The sequence below is a fragment of the Capricornis sumatraensis genome, chromosome 19 (assembly GCF_032405125.1).
Source record: "Capricornis sumatraensis isolate serow.1 chromosome 19, serow.2, whole genome shotgun sequence".
NCBI classification, from domain to species: domain Eukaryota; kingdom Metazoa; phylum Chordata; class Mammalia; order Artiodactyla; family Bovidae; genus Capricornis; species Capricornis sumatraensis.
Window position 1 is genome coordinate 47448112 of NC_091087.1, and position 22899 is coordinate 47471010.

Consider the following 22899-nt stretch of genomic DNA (forward strand, 5'->3'; position numbering starts at 1 on the left):
CTCCTCCTGTTCTGTTTCATTGGTTTATTAATATTTTTCTGTTCCTGTGTAATACCACATTGTCTTTATGCTTAATCTTGTGTAACACCACATTGTTTCAACTATGACTTTATGCCGGTATGTTTGGGAATTCTCCAGCTTTGTTCTACATCAGGGGTTCTCAAACTCCACACTACTGACATTCTGAGCCAGGTACTTCTTTGCTTGGGGGGGGCTGTCTGGTGCATTGGCCCCTCAAATCCTAACTGTCTTGGTTGTTCCTGGGTACCTTTAAATATTGTTTTGTTATGTTCTGTTATATTTTATTCAGCTTTTATAATTGTCCCTTATAGGAGAGTTGGTTGATACAAGCTTCTTCATAGCTAGGAACAAAACTTCTGGAGTAAATTATTAACTTTTTGCCTAAGTCTAAGCCTTGCATAACATGATTTCAAATAAATGACTTTCTTTAACTTTTCCGTAATACCACACAAACATCTGTAACTTAAAAAAAAAAAAATGATGTGTAAGTCACAAATAAACTAATTGGATCATTTAAGCTGGAATCAAGATTGCCGGGAGAAATATCAATAACCTCAGATATGCAAATGACACCACCCTTATGGCAGAAAGCGAAGAACTAAAGAGCCTCTTGATGAAAGTGAAAGACGAGAGTGAAAAAGTTGGCTTAAAATGAAACATTCAGAAAACTAAGATCATGGCATCCGGTCTCATCGCTTCATGGCAAATAGATGGGGCAACAATAGAAACAGTGAGAGACTGTTTCGAGGGGCTCCAAAATCATTGCAGATGGTGACTGTGCCATGAAATTCAAAGACTCTTGCTCCTTGGAAGAAAAGCTATGACCAACCTACACAGCATATTAAAAAGCAGAGACATTAGTTTGTCAGCAAAGGTCCGTCTAGTCAAAGCTATGTTTTCTCCAGTGGTCATGTATGGATGTGAGAGTTGGACTATAAAGAAAGCTGACTGCCGAAGAATTGATGCTTTTGAACTATGGTGTTGGCGAAGACTCTTGAGAATCCCTTGGACTGCAAGGAGATCCAACCAGTCCTTCCTAAGGAAAATCAGTCCTGAATATTCATTGGAAAGACTGATGCTCAAGCTGAAACTCCAATACTTTGGCCACCTGATGTGAACAGCTGACTCTGAAAAGACCCTGATGCTGGGAAAGACTGAAGGCAGGAGGAAAAGGGGAAAACAGAGGACAGCTGGTTGGATGGCATCACGAATGCAATGCACATGAGTTTGAGTAGGCTCCAGGAGTTGGTGATGGACAGGGAAGCCTGGCGTGCTGCAGGCTATGGGGTTGCAAAGAATCGCACATGACTGAGCAACTGAACTGACTGAATCTTGACTTCCCCTCTGCAACTGTCTAAACGTTTATAAAACTGATTTAGTCTTAGTAAGTTTACTTATACATAATGAAAAACATATTAGTGTGCCCTCCTTAAGTACCTACTGAGTTTTTCTTGTCTCTCTAACACAAGTGATGATGTACAAAAAGATATACACTCTTGCAGAGATATTAAGCCATTAATTATCTAGATTTTGGATTTTCTTAAAAATGGACTATATCATAGCTGGAATAATGGATACAGTTTACTGTCAAAGTTGATGACAGATTAAGCTTGTCATAAGATCTATGTTGTTATACTTTTCTTTCTATTTTAGCAGCACTATAGAAATCCAAGTTCAACATACTTGCCAGAAATGGGTAAATTAATAGGATTAGCAATATTTTAATTTGTATGTGAAGTGATGATTTTTAAGTTAAAAACAAGGAATTTAGTGTGGAAGAGAAAGTCATTTTCTTACATTTGGGAGAAAATCTATACTGATGACAGATGTACAACATGGGTGGTCTAGTGGCATTAGTTAGCAATGCCACCTTTAAATAGGCCATTATTCTTTTCAGAAGTGGAAAATATTCTTTACTGTATATGGGACTAAAATATTTTAAATCATTACCATAATATTATCTTTGTCTAGGCATTCACTATAACTTTTAAACTATAGTTACTGGTCTTATGTGTTTTGTCCAGGGATGAAAAGAGACATATTTGCTGTACTCCAGTAAGCAAAGAGAGACACACAGGCACCCGTCAGGGACACAAAGGGCTAAGATGAATGTAAAACACACATTTGAGAGCCGGTATGTTACAAACACTATTTCCAAAGGCATTTTTCATTTAAAGATTACCTGAAAAGCATTTTACACAAGGTTATGAAAGTTTATATAATACTTTTCAAAGTATCTTGTGGCTCCAAATTTTCCCACCTCATAAATATCTTATTAGATCAAACTTTTATAAGCATTCTTGGCAAATATAGTTGAAAAAAATCTCATTTTTAAAATGCATTTTTCAAACATATTTTTAAGCATTTATTATGAAATTTTCATTCAGTAATAAATCACTAATGAATTTGACACCTGGTGTACAATATAGTTTATAATCAAGTAATTTGAACAATTAAATAATTAAGTAATTTGATTAAATAAAGCAATTAAAGCAATTAAATGATCTGGGTGAAAAACACAAAACCCACTTAAAGACTTTGGTAATCTAAATTAAATTTGTATATAAATTATACATATGCAAGCATGTAATAATTTAATTCATATTTATAAACTCTAAATGATATACATATGATGTTTGGATGTATATATACACATATGTATATGTACATATATGTATATATTATTAAAAACTGAGGTAGCTTTAAAAGAAAAATATTCAGCATTAATTATCTAGATTCTAGTCTATTCTAATGATGAATAACTTTCGAGTTTAACCTTATGAAATGTTAACTAATTTTTAAAAATCTTTTCCTGGTAAAACTCAAAACAATACAAACTGATTTACAATTCTGTTTCTTAAACTTGTTTAAAAGTGTCTATCCTGTAAATAGTATGATTTTCATATTTAAAAGCAAGAATAACTGTTAACTTATAAAATCAATACTTACAAAACTTCAAATGAAATCAAGAAACTTCAAAGTTGGAAAGATAACATGAGAATTATTTGAAAAAGTAAATAGAATTTGACTTAAGCGCCTTTCAGTAAGAGTATCACTAGTTCTAATACAACTTTCTAGAATAATATATAATCATACACATGTATTCTGAATAGTCACCAAAATATAATCTACTAGCTACTGATGGGATTTACTGCCTGCCTTACCCTAACAGGTTCACTTCATGAAAATACAAGAAACTCCACCCAAAAAAGTCACAGTAACAGAGTATGGACTTTTCCTATTTATCGAAATAAGCATCCATTTGACTTAGATCTAGTTTATGCTGTAACAAAATTTAAGTGATATAAAGATCACAATAAAATAGTTTCCAAACAATAAATTAATTAATATGACCTTTATAGAGATGGCTTCAAAATGTATTACTCCTCTCCACTCCATGGAATTATTTAACCTAAATGGTTCATAATTTTTATTTTTTCTCTTTAATTGATACAATAATTAGATTATAAAATGTTTTTTTGTAATATCTACTGTCAGAGCAAGTAAATGTAGGATTTCTCAGCTCACAACATTAGCTTATTTCAGAAAAAAAGTTCTTATTTTAAACGCACATAATTATCACAATTTGTGCTTTGCTTTGAGTGTTTGGAAAATCAAAATTTAACTTTCTTAAAGAAAATATTTAATTCATATCCACAGATATATATGGGAATATTTAAAGTACTACGTGCTGTTTTTCTCATGACATTTGTCAATCAGTGTCACTGGGACAATACATCAGCACATATGCCATTAATGGCAAACAAGTAAATACTTTCATCTTTTCATAAGAGAAAACTGCAGATTTTCTCCCATAATAAATAGTCAGCTCTACCACAAAGTACTCTAATAACCTTCAGAGAAGAACATCTTTTATCTCTGGTTTCCAAATTCTGACAAACTATGTTTTGCAACATTCACACATTAGCTTGTGCTGCTCTGGCTCCACGACCATGATGAAACCTCATAGATTTTAAAACTGCTCTAAGCTCACAGATAAGAGCAAACTTAAAGCTCTTGGATATTTGCTGAGCCACTGACCAATCGACAGCACAGGCCCTGAAGAAACGGAGTCCTCAACACCCTGGCTGTGTTCTTCCTGCCAGGGCACTATCGTGGATTGACACTGTTACCATCGTCCTTCAGATTTCCCATGTAAACTGGGAAACAGATAAACAAAGAGGCCATACCAGAAGGGGCTCATCAGGAGCACTGGTGGAGAGCTCGGCAGATGCTGTGCGGACAGTGCTGAGCCCAGTAAGGGAGACATTCGAGAGCCTTCTCCGCCTCACACCACTGCAGTTGTTGGGGATTTTAAATGCACATCTCTTGTGGTAATTCAGCCCACATCCTAGAAGAAAAAAGCAAAAATGACTTTTGTTCAATGATAAATTAAAAGCTACTCTAGTATATGGTATAAATTATGAATTTTGAGAAATAGTACTGCTTCCATTTTTCTTCATGCTGTTTGAAATTTTAAATTTTCTCTTAGGCTTTTTCTGAGCTTTATCGTCCCAATACATCAATAAGCGGGGTTCTGAAATCTGATATTATTGGATGAGCTCAGCAATCAGTCTGGTTACCAGTTTTAAAAATGTTTTCTAACATAAAGGACTTGGTCTTTGAGGTGTCCAGCAACAAAACTCCAAAGAGATGACCTATTTTTAGCTGCTATAAGTTCTACTGTGAGGGAAAACTAATCATAATGTTTCATAACTTCTGAACTATATTGATTTGAGTCAAGACTCCACAAAACTTGTTTGTCTACCAGGCCTTGGACAATTTACTTCACCTCAGTCTTTCTGTTGGTAAAATGAGGATAATGACTACCTTGTAGAATCATTAAGAAAATATGTAAAATATTTCACATGCTAGTTTCCACAGGTAAATAATTAGGAAAGCACTGTTTTTCTCTCAACATTTCTACTGTTCATAGTTATCACATTGCAGTCTTACCTCAAAATTCTCCCATGTGTCACACAGTAGACAAATTTTCATACAACTACCCTTTAGGCAGACTTTCTTCTACCTTTTCACAAACAAAAATTCAGAAATTATGGTTACCCTATTTATAGGATTCATCATGAAAGCTTGGGTTTTTTGGTCAACATTCAAACAGCTCTATCTCTCTCTACTCCACGTCTTAAATAGTAAGATCAGGGTATAATTTTTTTTTTAATTTTCATTTTTACTTTATTTTACTTTACAATACTGTATTGGTTTTGCCATACACTGACATGAATCCACCACAGGTGTACATGCATCCCCAAACATGAACCCCCATCCCACCTCCCTCCCCATAACATCTCTCTGGGTCATCCCCGTGCACCAGCCCCAAGCATCCTGTATCCTGCATTGGACATAGACTGGCGATTCATTTCTTACATGATACTATACATGTTTCAATGATATTCTCCCAAATCATCCCACCCTCTCCCTCTCCCTCTGAGTCCAAAAGTCTGCTCTACACATCTGTGTCTCTTTTGCTGTCTTGCATACAGGGTCATCATTTACCATCTTTCTAAATTCCATATATATGTGTTATTTTATACTGTATTGCTGTTTTTCTTTCTGGCTTATTTCACTCTGTATAATCGGCTCCAGTTTCATCCATCTCATTAGAACTGATTCAAATGTATTCTTTTTAATGGCTGAGTAATACTCCATTGTGTATATGTACCACCACTCTCTTATCCATTCATCTGCTGATGGACATCTAGGTTGTTTCCATGTCCTGGCTATTATAAACAGTGCTGCGATGAACATTGGGGTACATGTGTCTCTTTCAATTCTGGTTTCCTCGATGTGTATGCCCAGCAGTGGCATTGCTGGGTCATAAGGCAGTTCTATTTGCAATTTTTTAAGGAATCTCCACACTGTTCTCCATAGTGGCTGTACTAGTTTGCATTCCCACCAACAGTGTAGGAGGGTTCCCTTTTCTCCACACCCTCTCCAGCATTTACTGCTTGCAGACTTTTGGATCGCAGACATTCTGACTGGTGTGAAGTGGTACCTCATTGTGGTTTTGATTTGCATTTCTCTAATAATGAGTGATGTTGAGCATCTTTTCATGTGTTTGTTAGCCATCTGTATGTCTTCTTTGGAGAAACGTCTGTTTAGTTCTTTGGCCCATTTTTTGATTGGGTCGTTTATTTTTCTGGAATTGAGCTGCATAAGTTGCTTGTATATTTTTGAGATTAGTTGTTTGTCAGTTGCTTCATTTGCTATTATTTTCTCCCATTCAGAAGGCTGTCTTTTCACCTTGCTTATAGTTTCCTTTGTTGTGCAGAAGCTTTTAATTTTAATTAGATCCCATTTGTTTATTTTTGCTTTTATTTCCAGAATTCTGGGAGGTGGATCATAGAGGATCCTGCTGTGATTTATGTCGGAGAGTGTTTTGCCTATGTTCTCCTCTAGGAGTTTTATAGTTTCTGGTCTTACATTTAGATCTTTAATCCATTTTGAGTATATTTTCGTGTGCGGTGTTAGAAAAGTGATCTAGTTTCATTCTTTTACAAGTGGTTGACCAGTTTTCCCAGCACCACTTGTTAAAAGATTGTCTTTACTCCACTGTATATTCTTGCCTCCTTTGTCAAAGATAAGGTGTCCATAGGTGTGTGGATTTATCTCTGGGCTATTTTGTTCCATTGATCTATATTTCTGTCTTTGTGCCAGTACCATACTGTCTTGATGACTGTGGCTTTGTAGTAGAGCCTGAAGTCAGGCAAGTTGATTCCTCCAGTTCTATTCTTCTTTCTCAAGACTGCTTTGGCTATTTGAGGTTTTTTGTATTTCCATACAAATCTTGAAATTATTTGATCTAGTTCTGTGAAAAATATCGCTGGTAGCTTGATAGGGATTACATTGAATTTGTAGATTGCTTTGGGTAGTACACTCATTTTCACTATATTGATTCTTCCAATCCATGAACATGGTATATTTCTCCATCTATTAGCGTCCTCTTTGATTTCTTTCATCAGTGTTTTATAGTTTTCGATATACAGGTCTTTAGTTTCTTTAGGTAGATATATTCCTAAGTATTTTATTCTTTTTGTTGCAATGGTGAATGGAATTGTTTCCTTAATTTCTTTTTCTACTTTCTCATTATTAGTGTATAGGAATGCAAGGGATTTCTGTGCGTTGATTTTATATCCTGCAACTTTACTATATTCATTGATTAGCTCTAGTAATTTTCTGGTGGAGTCTTATTAAAACCAACAGATTACAAGCCCAACAGTAACTCCTCCAGTGGAAAAGCAGCACAGACACCTGCATCCGCCACTAACAAGTGGGGGCAGGGCAGGGAGGCACGGAGGCGTGGGCTGCAGTGGTTTGTTTTTAAGAGTACATTATGGTGTTCTAGAAATGGGATTGAGCAGTTCAAGGAGTTCTGTCCATAGAAGATGATACAACTATGATCTTGGTGTGGAAAGCCTGGTACGTTCCAGTTGGTCACTTGACGGCTGAGTGATCTTGGATGGTTTGATTAAACCTCTGAATCTTAGCTCATTTCAACATTTATTGAACGCTTATTATTCCAAGTTCTAGCTAAAGATATAAATTGTGATATTTAGTCTGTTAGCAAAATAATCAACACCTTATATAACGGAGAAACATATCCATACAATACAGGGGAAAAGATAGGAAAATCTGGTTTCCCAGATCAGAGCTAATATGTTGAAGATAGGAAATGAACAGAACAGAATCCATGCACTCCCCAGATCCATGGAAGATATCTGAGGGAAAGAAGAAATTGCAGAAAAGTTCACAACACAAGCAGGTAACCCCAGCACATATTCCATTGGGCCAGGAAGGGAAATAACTTTACCTTCACATTTAAGGCCTTGACGCACCAGCCCCCACAACATTTCTCCACAGTGATCACAGAAAGCTGGAGCTCTGTATGAATGAACAAAGAGAGTGTGGGGGCGAATTTGAAAGTCTTCAAAGGTGGCAGAAGCTGTAAAAATAAAAAACATTGAAAAATAAGTTGAATGAACACCCTGATCTGTAGATAATTTGTATGCATGATAACTACTATGCAAGTATGTGTATAACTCTCCGCAAAGTTAGGAAAGATGCAAAATGCAACACTGCTTGACTCTTAGCCATCCCACTCCATTCTTCCCAACCATAGCTTTACAAGTGGTGGCACAGGAACCTCTTTCTTGTCTTCCTGCTTCTTAAGGTCTCAGACCACTTCAAAAATAGCCAAATGGATAATTGTATATGTATGGCTGAGTCTGTTTGCTTTTCACCTGAAACTATCACAACACTGTTAATCAGCTTCCCGACCTAGGGATCGAACCCGGGTTTCCCACATCGGAGGCAGACGCTTAAACCTCTGAGCCACCAGGGAAGCCCACTAATCAGCTATACTCTAACATAAAATAAAAAGTTTAAAAAAATAGCCAAATCACTAGAAGAATGAATGAAAGGATAAGTCAACTTGATTTACAGATAGGGGATGTTACTTGAAAATACTTTGCTTCTTCTCTTACTTGAAATGAACCCGCGGTATTCAGAAATATTAAAGGAAAAGAAACTCTTGATGAATTTTGTTTAGACATATCAGAAGAAAGTATACTTGAATATGACCTTGAAGAGAGGTACAGTAGAAGGGTGGGGTCCAACTGGACACAAGAAATCTAAGCAGCCTCTTTTGGAGAGATAAAGTTGTTTGAACTCTTATGCAGTATAACCAAGCATTTAAATCCTGACCTAAAAATAACAAGCAGCCTCTTCACCAATATGCCAAACAGAGGGATTTAATATACACAACTGCTGAACTTCAGTTCACTTTGAAAAATATACTTTAGTAAATCACATTCATGCTAACAGTTCAGTTCAGTAGGGTATTTTTATTATAGCTTATTGTTATTTATTCTATATGATATTCATACAGAGGATTGAAATTCATTATTTTTAATTATATTTTTCCACAGGATTTTTAAAATTATGTTATAAAAATAGTTTATGTTTCTTTTGGTGTTGCTTAAATCAAGAAATAGAAAGGTACAGAGAATTCAAAGTGAAAGGCGACCCCTTTCTCCCAAATTCTAATGCTGCTGCTGCTGCTGCTAAGTCGCTTCAGTTGTGTCTGACTCTGTGCAACCCCATAGACGGCAGTTCACCAGGCTCCCCCATCCCTGGGATTCTCCAGGCAAGAACACTGGAGTGGGTTGCCATTTCCTTCTCCAATGCATGAAAGGAAAAAGTAAAAGTGAAGTCGCCCAGTCGTGTCTGGCTCTTCGCGACCCCATTAACTGCAGCCTACCAGGCTCCTCTGTCCATGGGATTTTCCAGGCAAGAGTACTGGAGTGGAGTGCCATCGCTTTCTCCAAAATTCTAATGAGTGGGGCTGTATTTTCTAGACCTGTTTGCACACATAGTCTGATCTTGAGGCTGTCGAGTACAGCCCAGGAAGAGCTGGCCATAGACTGAGAAGAGCTAGGGGAGGCTTTGCCATTACCTGAGTGACACCTCACTTAATCGTCATGAGCCTCAGTTTCCCACACATAAAAAGAAAGGTCTGACTGATGATGACTTCTCTTAACCCCTGAAGTGTAAACTTCCATTAATCTTAGAAGAGGACCAGGTGCACTTAATTTCATAAGGTTTTATGCAAAGAGAATTTTGTGGGAAACAGGTCTTACATAGATGATTCTATTCTGCCTTCCCTTCTCTGCCTCCGGTTTGTCTTCTTGCCTCGCTTTTTCAACATTTATTAAAGGCCTTTTCCATGTTATCTGTCAATGGCACCAATCCAGTTTAAAAATGTAAAGATAAGTAGGACATATTTACAGAGCCTACCAGACCAGCAGGAGACAGATAAAAACAAATTTTTAAAACTCCATAATAACTTTTAAATACCTTAAAATAACTTTTTAAGGTTCAAAGAAGCTACAAAGTTTGGCCTAAGTTACCAAATAGGAATAAGACTACTATCCATAAGTGTTTTGTCTCCAATCCAGGCTCCTTTTCATCATTCCTGTGTTACATCTTATCTTTCCTAACTCTGCCCCAAGAGTTATATCCAACAGCCCCACTGTGTGAGAAATAAACACCTGTAGTTTTCCTGCTGGTGCCTTGGATAGCAGGTATGGGCCAAGGAATCGCCTGTGGAGAATATTTATGAAGTGCTTACCTTGCTAAGTATGCAAAGTGTGGCAGAGTGAATGCTGAAGCTGTAGGCAATTCACCCCTGCTAGACAGGTGTCCCGGAGAAGGCAATGGCACCCCACTGCAGTACTCTTGCCTGGAAAATCCCATGCACGGAGGAGCCTGGAAGGCTGCAGTTCATGGGGTCGGGGTCGCTAAGAGTTGGACACAACTGAGCGACTTCACTTTCACTTTTCACTTTCACGCATTGGAGAAGGAAATGGCAACCCACTCCAGTGTACTTGCCTGGAGAATCCCAGGGATGGGGGGGCCTGGTGGGCTGCCGTCTATGGGGTCGCACAGAGTTGGACACGACTGAAGTGACTTAGCAGCAGGTAGGTGTTCAAAACTAGGAGGACAACTTTGAGAGTATCATCCCTCAGGGCAAATGAAAATAGAACATGTAGGAAAGTGAAACACTTCAATCAAAAAGAATATTATTGATGGTTCACAGAACATATAATTGGACCATAAAAGGAGATGAAAAATTTTAATGGGTTGGTTTCCCCTTGAATCTTGAATAAAAGTACTTTATTCCAAATTAATGTGCTTTATTATTGGAAATAAACTATCAACTTATTAAAGGTACAATTTTTACTCAATGGCAAGATAATGAGAATGATAATACGGTTAAGGTTTATTGTACTCTTACTGGATACTGGACAGTACACTAGAGATTAAAGTGTGGGAAGAAGGAGCTAATCAAAGAACTGTAGCCAAGTAACCTGCTCTAGCATTACCTACAAGGAGTTCTGATTAATGTTAATATTTCTTACAAAAAGAATTTCAATTGAAATAAGATTGAGAAATTGCATTATTATGTTTCTCACTTCAAGTTTCACAATATTACAGTCAATGCTTATTCTAAGTAAATCAGTAAAAGGTATGGTTTGAGTACCAACCAATTTGCTTTTATAATCTGGTCAAAATGTGTCTAATTTTGAAAATGCTAAATCCTCCTTAAAATTGGTCTCTCACCATCATGGACAAAAATTGTTTTTAAAACATCAAAGAAAATAGCTAAAGAAAATATTTTGTCCCAACCATTAACTCCTAACTTCTCCCCTGCCTCTCCCTCCACCCCCTACTCCCACTGAATGACACCCAAACAACTGTGGCAACACCATGATAGCAATTAGTTAAATAATTACGGTAGTTTTCAAAATAAGGAATCTTAGGACCTGACAATACTAATACCTAGCTGCATTCAGATTTTTTGAATTAATCAGAATGAATATAAATAATTAAAAAGATTTTCAAAGACACCCCTAACCCAATTTATGTCAGGTACATTTGTTTTTTCACTTTTTGAAGGGGATTAACATTCATAAGCAGTTAGCACCCTTGACTTATGTTTAAATGCCATTTTCTAAAGTTCAATTTTAATTTTAGAATAATTAAATACATTTTTAAAATAAAACTACTAAGTATGGTGAGGTTTCACATGCATTTGAAATCAAAGCACAACATCAATTCATTATGAATTTACCTGTTTCTGCACCCTGGGGGAAATCAGCATTAGCTGAGTGTATGCATGCCATCTTGCCTAATCACAAAATTGCACTGCAGAGATAATCACTTAGCACAGGAAAACAAAGTGCATGCTGTAATTCCATTTCACTTAAGGTTTGGAAGCAAAATGGACAGAGAATAACAGGAATATTAAAGTGTTTGGAGATTCCAAGAGAGGACAATGTGCTATCTGTCTGGATGTCACAATCAATCAGGTGACCTAAATTAAAACCATATGACAAGGCTACACACGAAACACAATGGGCCCCTTATACTGGTATTTGTATCTCTGATTTGCTCTATTCACAGTCTATTGTTATACTCCATGGTACAGGAGAGGAGAAAATGACATGCTTTCCTTAGTCATTGAGCATTTCAAACAGGTAATTGAGCCAAAAACTCTAAGATAATCAGTACTTCTTTTAAGGCTCATTATAAATTGTTGTACAAAATGGAATAAACTGTTTGGTTAGCAGTACAGAAGAAATTAGGCTTCTGAAGCAAAATAAATAATCTCTGGAGGTCAAATTTATTTGCATAATAAAATAAAATAATGTCCCATCTTGCAAGATTTTCAGTTAATTTCTCTTACTGGTAATTTTGGCAACTGGGGAGTAGCATTAACTCTTTCTGGCACTGACAGGTTGGAACAAGGTATAAGAAGAAGAAAAGCTTAACACATTTCAAGTATCATCTCATTCAATTTTCACAAGGACTTTATGAAGTACATATTATTATCCCCAATTTACAGATGAGAAAACTGAGTCCCAGAAAAATTAAGGAGATGTCCTAGGTGACACAGGATCTTGATTCAGACAATCTGACACCTGAACCATACGAACTCTGAATAAAATAATCATATTCTCTGACCATTAAAATTCTGTGGTTATAAATTACCTGCATATTTAATGAATCAATAGGAAAAGATTAAAAAAAAAAAAACACTGCAAGAAAATATAACACACCACTAAAGGCTTCCCTGGGGGCTCAGACGGTAAAGAATTTGCCTGCATTGGAAGGGACCTGGGTAGTCTCTAGTTTGGAAGATCTGCTGGAGGAAGGCATGACAACCCACTCTAGTATTCTTGCCTGGAGAATCCCCATAGACAGAGGAGCCTGGCGGGAGCTGCAGTCCATGGGGTCACACAACTTGGACACAACTGAGCAATAAGCACATTGCAAGGTGCATCCTTACCTCAGAGTTGAGAAAAAACAAAAACTGAGTAAAAATGTCCATGAAATAACACATAGACTGAAATTAATTCAGCTTATGATGAACATTCAGAAAACTAAGATCATGGCATCTGGTCCCATCACTTTATGGCAAAGAGATGGGGAAACAGTGGAAACAGTGGCTGACTTTATTTTTTGGGGCTCCAAAATCACTGTAGATGGTGACTGCAGCCATGAAATTAAAAGACACTTGTTCCTTGGAAGGAAAATTATGACCAACCTAGACAGCATATTAAGGCTTCCCTGGTGGCTCAGAGGTTAAAGTGTCTGCCTGCAATGCAGGAGACCCAGGTTCACTCCCTGGGTCGGGAGGATCCTCTGGAGAAGGAAATGGCAGACCACTCCAGTATTCTTGCCTGGAGAATCCCATGGATGGAGGAGCCTGGTGGGCTACAGTCCATGGGGTCACGAAGAGTCGGACACGACTGAGCGACTTCACTTTCATTTTCAGACAGCATATTAAAAAACAGAGATATTACTTTGTCAACAAAGGTCCATCTAGTCAAGGCTATGGTTTTTCCAGTAGTCATGTACAGATGTGAGAGTTGGACTATAAAGAAAGCTGAGCACCGAAGAATTGATGATTTTGAACTGTGGTGTTGGAGAAGATTCTTGAGAGTCCCTTGGACTGCAAGGAGATCCAACCAGTCCATCCTAAAGGAGATCAGTCCTGGGTCTGGACGGACTGATGGAAGGACTCATGTTGAAGCTGAAACTCCAATACTTTGGCCACCTGATGTGAAGAGCTGACTCATTTGAAAAGACCCTGATGCTGGGAAAGATTGAGGGTAGGAGGAGAAGGGGACGACAGAGGATTAGATGGTTGTATGGCATCACCGACTCAATGGACATGAGTTTGGGTAACCTCCGGGAGTTGGTGATGACCAGGGAGGCCCGGTGTGCTGTGGTTCATGGGGTCACAAAGAGTTGGATACGACTGAGCAACTGAACTGAAATGATGATCAAAAATCATTTTAATATGCTTTCTGCATGCTGTTCATTTTTTGAAACCCTCCTCCCTCTAAAGAAACTGGAGTTAGTAACAATAACTGGATTTAAAATTTTTACAAAATCAAAGGTGATGCTTAATTAACAGCCAACTAGAGTTTTGTTTCTATGTGATAACCAGTGTTATTCAATTGATAAGTCTGACCCATAGCAAAACGTTATAAAGCTTTAAAAACTGTTAAGATTTGTTGTAGATAAATTTTTTTTAACTTCTAGAATATTGAAAATAGCTTCAAAATACCACACCCCCAAGTTAAATATACATACTCATCAGTTTTAAGGTATCCAAAGGATAAGAAACCATATCCACTTTAACATCCTATCATTCATCCATACACACACATAATAGATATATATAAGTAATCCTCTGCCATCTGAGAGTTTTCATTCATGTGAGAACTATTGACAATAAGTTTATTGCATTGTAAACATCTCAAATCTTTAAAAAAATTTTTTTTAATACTGAGCCCAAATACTACTTTGTAACTTCTATTTGGTGGTGACAGTTTAAAAGCAACCACTTAAAATTAAGACATTTTTGTGTCTTAATTCATGTAGGTCAAGCAGGCCAAATACCTTTAAGCATATAATTGATTAACATTATGTTTTACTAATGTATGTAGAAACTACTATATAGTAATGTGTGTATATTTATACACATATATTGTCACACAGTATATACTGGAATAGAAAAATAACAAGGAATGGTATCTGCTGTTGAGGGTTCAAAGTCAAACTGAGGATGAGAGACCCATAAATAATTATAATACAAGATGCAGAAACACAAAGGAAAACACAAAGGAGAGGGTAGCTGAGACTACCTGGGTCTATCAGGTAAAGCTCCATCATGAGGGAATCACTGAAGAGAAATCTGAAGAGTGAGGAGTATTTTGGAAAGCAGAAAAGAGGATAAAGGAAAAGAGGAAACATTTTCTATAGCTTGATTTTATTTAAAATTATCTACATATTTCTCCGTAAATATAATTTTGTGGGTTCTTGACACTTCATCATCCTTGGTGTAGTGTCAAGACAGTTAGCAAGGGTGACTCCAACACTGTCCATGGTATAGGTCACTGAGAGCTTGCAACAGATCATTTGCATGCTACTGTGGCCTGGATATCTGCCTACACTGGTAAAATTCAGCCTGGGCACGTGCACTTCCCCTCCCCTACTCCACTTACCTAATACACACACACACAAACACCCTGAGACTGGTAACTTCTCTGTGCTTCTCCACTGGTCCCAGTCTCTCCAAGATCCTGCTGTACCAGACATTCTTTTCCTCCATCCACTGTTCAAGTTAATCTCATGGTTCATGTTTCTGTTATACCTGGAGACACCTAGAGTTGGGAAAGTCCCTTACCTCTCCAGAAACAAGAGCATTCAACAAATTCTTGTTGGGACACTTGCAATAGTATCTTTTAGATGACTGGAGGGGGAAAAAAATGAACATTTCAAATTTTCACTCACATATGACCAGAAAAACTATTAGTGAGGAGCAATGATGGGAACTTGGGAGGCTGGGAATATATCATTCCAAAGATTATAGCAGCCAAGGGAAGAAATATAAAATTTATTTTGCTATGCTGATCAGGCAGTTCAGAGAGTTCTGGGAAAATATTTTATAAGTCTGTGGCCAGAGACTCTTAAAAAAACATATATGTTTCCAAGAGGAATAAAAGGGTCTCACAAGCTAGAGTGACAATACAGTAACAAGTTACCCTCATTAGGGAGAAGAGGGGGGTAGTACCTAGAGAAACTGATGTAACTTCCCAGGAACTCTGATGGGCTCAAACTAAGCAAGAGAGGGCATTAACTACTGAAGGAGCAGCAGCCTCAGGATGACAGCAAACAGTGGCCAGGCCCGCGAGAACCCTCTAAGAACGCCAACAGGAGGAGAAAGCGGAACCTTTTAAAAAGCTGAAACAGAAGGAAAGGTCTTTTAGTTGTGTGTTGTATGTGGAAAGAATGAAGCAGAGACAGGCCCACACTATGGAAAAATAGTTTAATGCTAATAAAGTAGGAAAAGCCAAATTATTCAACTATAGTTTTCTAGAAATGGACTATGTATATTCAAACTAAACAAAGGGAAGAAGAAACAATCAAATATACTCAAGAAGGAAACAAAAGTCTAGGGTAGAGAACAAAGATTATCTAAAGGCTTTAGATGGACTGCTTTCAATTGACCCCAGCAAGTTATACAAATTTATAATCTTATGAAAACATCTACCATAATATTCTTAGAGAATCTTGTTGGGCTTGTAGAATTATGCTAAGAAAAACAGAAGATGCCCTGGTAAGAATGGAGAAGTTTTGCGGATATTGAAGAATCCTTGCATCCCTGGGATAAAGCCCACTTGGTCATGGTGTATGATCTTTTTAATATGTTGTTGGATTCTGATTGCTAGAATTTTGTTGAGGATTTTTGCATCTATGTTCATCAGTGATATTGGCCTGTAGTTTTCTTTTTTTGTGACATCTTTGTCAGGTTTTGGTATTAGGGTGATGGTGGCCTCATAGAATGAGTTTGGAAGTTTACCTTCCTCTGCAATTTTCTGGAAGAGTTTGAGTAGGATAGGTGTTAGCTCTTCTCGAAATTTTTGGTAGAATTCAGCTGTGAAGCCGTCTGGACCTGGGCTTTTGTTTGCTGGAAGATTTCTGATTACAGTTTCAATTTCCGTGCTGGTGATGGGTCTGTTAAGATTTTCTATTTCTTCCTGGTTCAGTTTTGGAAAATTATACTTTTCTTCTTCAATATCCGCAAATCAATCAATGTAATTCACCACATTAACAAATTGAAAAATAAAAACCATATGATTATCTCAATAGATGCAGAGAAGGCCTTTGACAAAATTCAACATCCATTTATGATAAAAACTCTCCAGAAAGCAGGAATAGAAGGAACATACCTCAACATAATAAAAGCTATATATGACAAACCCACAGCAAACATTATCCTTAATGGTGAAAAATTGAAAGCATTTCCCCTAAAGTCAGGAACAAGACAAGGGTGTCCACTTTCACCGCTACTATTCAACATAGTTCTGGAAGTTTTGGCCACAGCAATCAGAGCAGAAAAAGAAATAAAAGGAATCCAAATTGGAAAAGAAGAAGTAAAACTCTCACTGTTTGCAGATGACATGATCCTCTACATGGAAAGCCCTAAAGACTCCACCAGAAAATTACTAGAGCTCATCAATGAATATAGTAAAGTTGCAGGATATAAAATCAACACACAGAAATCCCTTGCATTCCTATACACTAATAATGAGAAAGTAGAAAAAGAAATTAAGGAAACAATTCCATTCACCATTGCAACAAAAAGAATAAAATACTTAGGAATATATCTACCCAAAGAAACTAAAGACCTATATATAGAAAACTATAAAACACTGATGAAAGAAATCAAAGAGGACACTAATAGATGGAGAAATATACCATGTTCATGGGTTGGAAGAATCAATATAGTGAAAATGAGTATACTACCCAAAGCAATTTACAAATTCAATGCAATCCCTATCAAGCTACCAGCCATATTTTTCACAGAACTAGAACAAATAATTTCAAGATTTGTATGGAAATACAAAAAACCTCGAATAGCCAAAGCAATCTTGAGAAAGAAGAATGGAACTGGAGGAATCAACTTGCCTGACTTCAGGCTCTACTACAAAGCCACAGTCATCAAAACAGTATGGTACTGGCACAAAGACAGACATATAGATCAATGGAACAAAATAGAAAGCCCAGAGATAAATCCACACACATATGGACACCTTATCTTTGACAAAGGAGGCAAGAATATACAATGGAGTAAAGACAATCTCTTTAACAAGTGGTGCTGGGAAAACTGGTCAACCACTTGTAAAAGAATGAAACTAGATCACTTTCTAACACCGCACACAAAAATAAACTCAAAATGGATTAAAGATCTAAATGTAAGACCAGAAACTATAAAACTCCTAGAGGAGAATATAGGCAAAACACTCTCAGACATAAATCACAGCAGGATCCTCTATGATCCACCTCCCAGAATTCTGGAAATAGAAGCAAAAATAAACAAATGGGATCTAATTAAAATTAAAAGCTTCTGCACAACAAAGGAAAATATACGCAAGGTGAAAAGACAGCCTTCGGAATGGGAGAAAATAATAGCAAATGAAGCAACTGACAAACAACTAATCTCAAAAATATACAAGCAACTTATGCAGCTCAATTCCAGAAAAATAAACGACCCAATCAAAAAATGGGCCAAAGAACTAAACAGACGTTTCTCCAAAGAAGACATACGGATGGCTAACAAACACATGAAAAGATGCTCAACATCACTCATTATTAGAGAAATGCAAATCAAAACCACAATGAGGTACCACTTCACACCAGTCAGAATGGCTGCGATCCAAAAATCTGCAAGCAATAAATGCTGGAGAGGGTGTGGAGAAAAGGGAACCCTCCTACACTGTTGGTGGGAATGCAAACTAGTACAGCCACTATGGAGAACAGTGTGGAGATTCCTTAAAAAATTGCAAATAGAACTGCCTTATGACCCAGCAATCCCACTGCTGGGTATACACACCGAGGAAACCAGAATTGAAAGAGACACATGTACCCCAATGTTCATCGCAGCACTGTTTATAATAGCCAGGACATGGAAACAACCTAGATGTCCATCAGCAGATGAATGGATAAGAAAGCTTTGGTACATGTACACAATGGAGTATTACTCAGCCGTTAAAAAGAATTCATTTGAGTCAGTTCTGATGAGATGGATGAAACTGGAGCCGATTATACAGAGTGAAATAAGCCAGAAAGAAAAACACCAATACAGTATACTAACACATATATATGGAATTTAGAAAGATGGCAATGACGACCCTGTATGCAAGACAGGAAAAGGGACACAGCTGTGTATAACGGACTTTTGGACTCAGAGAGAGAGGGAGAGGGCGGGATGATTTGGGAGAATGGCATTCTATAATGTATACTATCATGTAAGAATTGAATCGCCAGTCTATGTCTGACGCAGGATACAGCATGCTTGGGGCTGGTGCATGGGGATCACCCACAGAGATGTTATGGGGAGGGAGGTGGGAGGGGGTTTCATGTTTGGGAACACATGTAAGAATTAAAGATTTTAAAATTTAATTAAAAAAAAATAAAAATTAAAAAAAAAAAGAAAATCAATAAAATAATAATCATGGATATAAAAAAAAAAAAAAAGAATGGAGAAGTTTTAAAGGAGAGTTAATGAAGAAATTTAGCCCTAGTTTACATCAAAAAACTTTATAAAACTATGACCTTTAAAATAAGTGGTGGTTGTATAAGAAAAATAAGATAAATATGATAGAGCTGATAACAAAGAAATCCAATCTTTGTGGGTGAGTGAGCGAAGTTGCTCAGTCGTATCTGATTGTTTGCAATCCCATGAACTGTAGCCTACCAGGCTCCTCTGTCCATAGGATTTTCCAGGCAAGAGTACTGCAGTGGGGTGCCATTTCCTTCCATTTATGAACTTAAAATATGATAGAAGAGATATCATAAATCAATCCAGCAGGGAAACATAATTTAACAAATGATTTAACAGTTACTTGGGGGAAAACAATTTAGATACTTATCTTCTACGTTATACAAATAGATAAATATACATATATAATATATATATATATATATATAAAATACCTGATGAGTAAAAAGTTAAAATAACAAACCATGGAAAAACTAGAAGGAAATAAAAGTGTTTATCAATCTCTTGAAGGAAAAAAGACTTTAGAAAGTAAGAGACATTTATAAATCTTCAAAGTAATGGAAGAAATCAAACGGAAAGGTTTATTATTAGCAGGATAATGTAGCTGGCACTACTGACTGACTTGACCTAAGAGTTATGCAATAGTCTCTTTTATTTAGCATAGGTTTATTTATAATAATTATATAATCTAGGTCAAATAATTATATTTAATACTTCTAAGTATCTAGAATATAATCATCAACATTTAAGGAAAGATCTCTACACTTCTTAGATGTCAGGCAGGGAGGTGACAAGGCCTATGTTCTAGCATGAAAATTAGGAAAATTCCCAATATTCAGTCATTCCTGCTCAGAAAGAAACAGATCCTTCTTCTTTGTCTTCTTTCATTTTTCTTTTGAACTAGAAACAATCAGCAGGAGTTTTAAGGGCTAAAATGCTGCTCAAGAAACAAGACGTATCCGTGAACTTGGAGAGTTACAGTTAACATTTGAGCAATCCATCCTTTGTTTTCCTCCCAGGCAACTGAGCTCTGTGGCTGATGGGGAGCATCTGCCACAGAACTAGCAATGTCTCCTGCCAGGAAGATGCTACCAGAACAAAAGAGATACAAAAGGGTGCTCTGTGTAACTTAAGCAAGAGAGTTATAAGAACAAGTTACTATGTTCATCCCCTTCCACCTTAAGAAGACATCAAAGACATTCACATTAACAGTCCCTCCAGCACACCTTTTGATCCAGTCTTTACTGATACATGCCTCCCTGCCTTTCACACAAACCTTCCCTTCTGCTTCCCATCCCACAGCTCAGCTCGCATCACCTGCTCTGGGACGCCTTCAGTGATAAGACCACCCCGTGGTAAAGAATTCGCCTGCCAAGGCCAAAGATGCGGGAGACGTGGGTTCAATCCCTGAGTTGGGAAGATCCCCTGGACATGGAAATGGCAACCCACTCTAGCACTCTTGCCTGGAGAATCCCATGGACAGAAGAGCCTGGAGGGCTACAGTCCATAGGGATCTCAAAGACTCAAACATGACTGAGCACGCACACACACACCTGACATAAACTGCCCTCTTCTTTGTTTGGTTAAGTTCCTGAGTACACTTGTATCATAAAATGTATCAGGCTATACCGAAATCTCCTATCCCTTTATCCATTCACACCTTAAGATGAGCAGATTGCTGAAGGATAGATAATTTACCTTATGAGTCTATATGCATATATTAAATGATCAATTAAAGCCCATGTTTGAATAAATGGAGCAATGCCTTTAAAACTCATAGTGCTAGCCTACAGTTCTAAGGTTCTACATTTTATTAAGTTCTAATAACCTGTAGAGGGACTTCCCTGGTGGCTCAGATGGTAAAGCGTCTGTCTACGATGTGGGAAACCCAGGTTCGATCCCTGGGTTGGGAAGATCCCTTGGAGAATGAAATGGCAATCCACTCCAGTACTCTTGCCTGGAAAATCCCACGGACAGAGGAGCCTGGTAGGCTACAGTCCATGGGGTCGCAAAGAGTCGGACACGACTGAGCGACTTCACGTTCACGTTCACGTTCAACCTGTAGAGTATTCCAAGTCCAGAAACAAAGTCCATCAGAATCACAGCGTGGATCATAATTTACACATTTTTTAAAGTGTCTAACAACGTCCTTGACACTTCGATGGATGTCTTTGTTGCTGCTGCTGTTGCTGCTAAGTCACTTCAGTCGTGTCCGACTCTGTGCGACCACATAGACGGCAGCCCACTCGGCTCCTCTGTCCCTAGGATTCTCCAGGCAAGGATACTAGAGTGGGTTGCCATTTCCTTTTCCAATGCATGAAAGTGAAAAGTAAAAGTGAAGTCACTCAGTTGTGCCCGACTCTTAGTGACTCCATGGACTGCAGCCCACCAGGCTCCTCTGCCCATGGGATTTTCCAGGCAAGAGTACTGCAGTGGGTTGCCATTGCCTTCTCCGGGATGTCTTTGTTAGTGCCTTATTATTCTACAGGCAGTGTGGGGCAGGCAGTGGTGAGAAGCATGGACTGAGTATCAGAGCGCACTGGAGCTCTGGTCCTTGTCATGGCAAAGGGGTGACCTTGAGCAAGTTACTTCCTCTCTCCGAAATCTGTATCCCTCTCTCTTCAAATTGGCTTACTGAAGCTCACTTAGTTAGGCTCTGAGGACACAAGGTGGTCAGCACAGTTTTTGGCAGATTGATGGTAGATATCACAGTAATTTCTTAGCATGGTGATTTACAGTATGGGCTTTCTAATAAAAAAAAGATCGGAATTTGAATTACAATTATTTATGCTTTTTACAATTATTGTCATCATCAACACCAATAGAGGGAAATAATGCCTTTCAACTTATCATCCACAGCACTTAAAACATTAAAACCTTTAAAAAATATTATTATTTGTTTCCTCTACTACCATACAAAGAATATGTTTCCACTCCAGAGGAAATTGCTTTTCTTACCACTGCTCTGGCTAATGCAAATTAAATGGTGCTAAGTCCATAGGACTGTGTCTAGTTCCTTCTCTAAAATGAATCAATTAACAGTTGGGAATTGCAGTGGGGAAAGAAGGGTCACCACATCCTGATGTGAGTGAATGACAAATGCCGCAGCTGGAAAGAGATTAGAGAGCATCTCAGGTCAAGAAAGAACATAAACGGTTGCCCCATGTGTCCAACATAGAGGGAAAAGAAAATTAAGTAAAAATGTCATGGAGTCAAATTCTAGCTAATGAGTGCAGGCTCTGCAGGCATCCAGAATAGGGGAAAGAAAGGTCAAGTGTGTTTCTTAGAAAGCTCCATCACATACAGGAGACTTCATACCTTTAAAAGGATAATGACCTCATTTACATGAGGAACACCAGCATACAAACTGCCCATTGAGACTACTTACAAAAGGCTGGTAGACAAAAGCTAGGTATGGTAATATACTGAAAAGTTCTAATAGGCAGCAGGGTTTCTGGCAACAAAGAGCATCACTGTTGTCAAATATCTCTGCACATAGAGACACCAGGCCGAGATCTATATGCTTTGCTTCAAGTTTCTTTAAGTCTTACCGAACTTTTCTTAAAAGCAGATGCTTGCTTTTGATTCATAAACAAAACAAAACTTAAAAGCTGTGAAATTTCCTGGGTATTCCCACTCCCAAAGAAGCAACAGCTGAATCCTGGCTGAAGTCAAATCAATGCCCATTGACCAGGCACTTGCTGTGAGCAGGAATAGATCCG

The 22899-nt window shown here is 37.7% G+C and overlaps 1 protein-coding gene across 2 annotated transcripts in view; it reads right to left on the minus strand.

Moving 5' to 3' along the window:
* PRKD1 (protein kinase D1) overlaps positions 1–22899 on the minus strand; it is a 352100-nt gene that overhangs the window by 77812 nt on the left and 251389 nt on the right. For both annotated transcript variants that reach the window (XM_068991082.1, XM_068991081.1), the window contains exons 3-4: positions 7850–7981; positions 4212–4372 (exon numbers count right to left, since the gene is read on the minus strand). In XM_068991082.1, coding sequence (XP_068847183.1) covers positions 4212–4372; positions 7850–7981 — 293 coding nt within the window. The remainder of the gene's footprint in view (positions 1–4211; positions 4373–7849; positions 7982–22899) is intronic.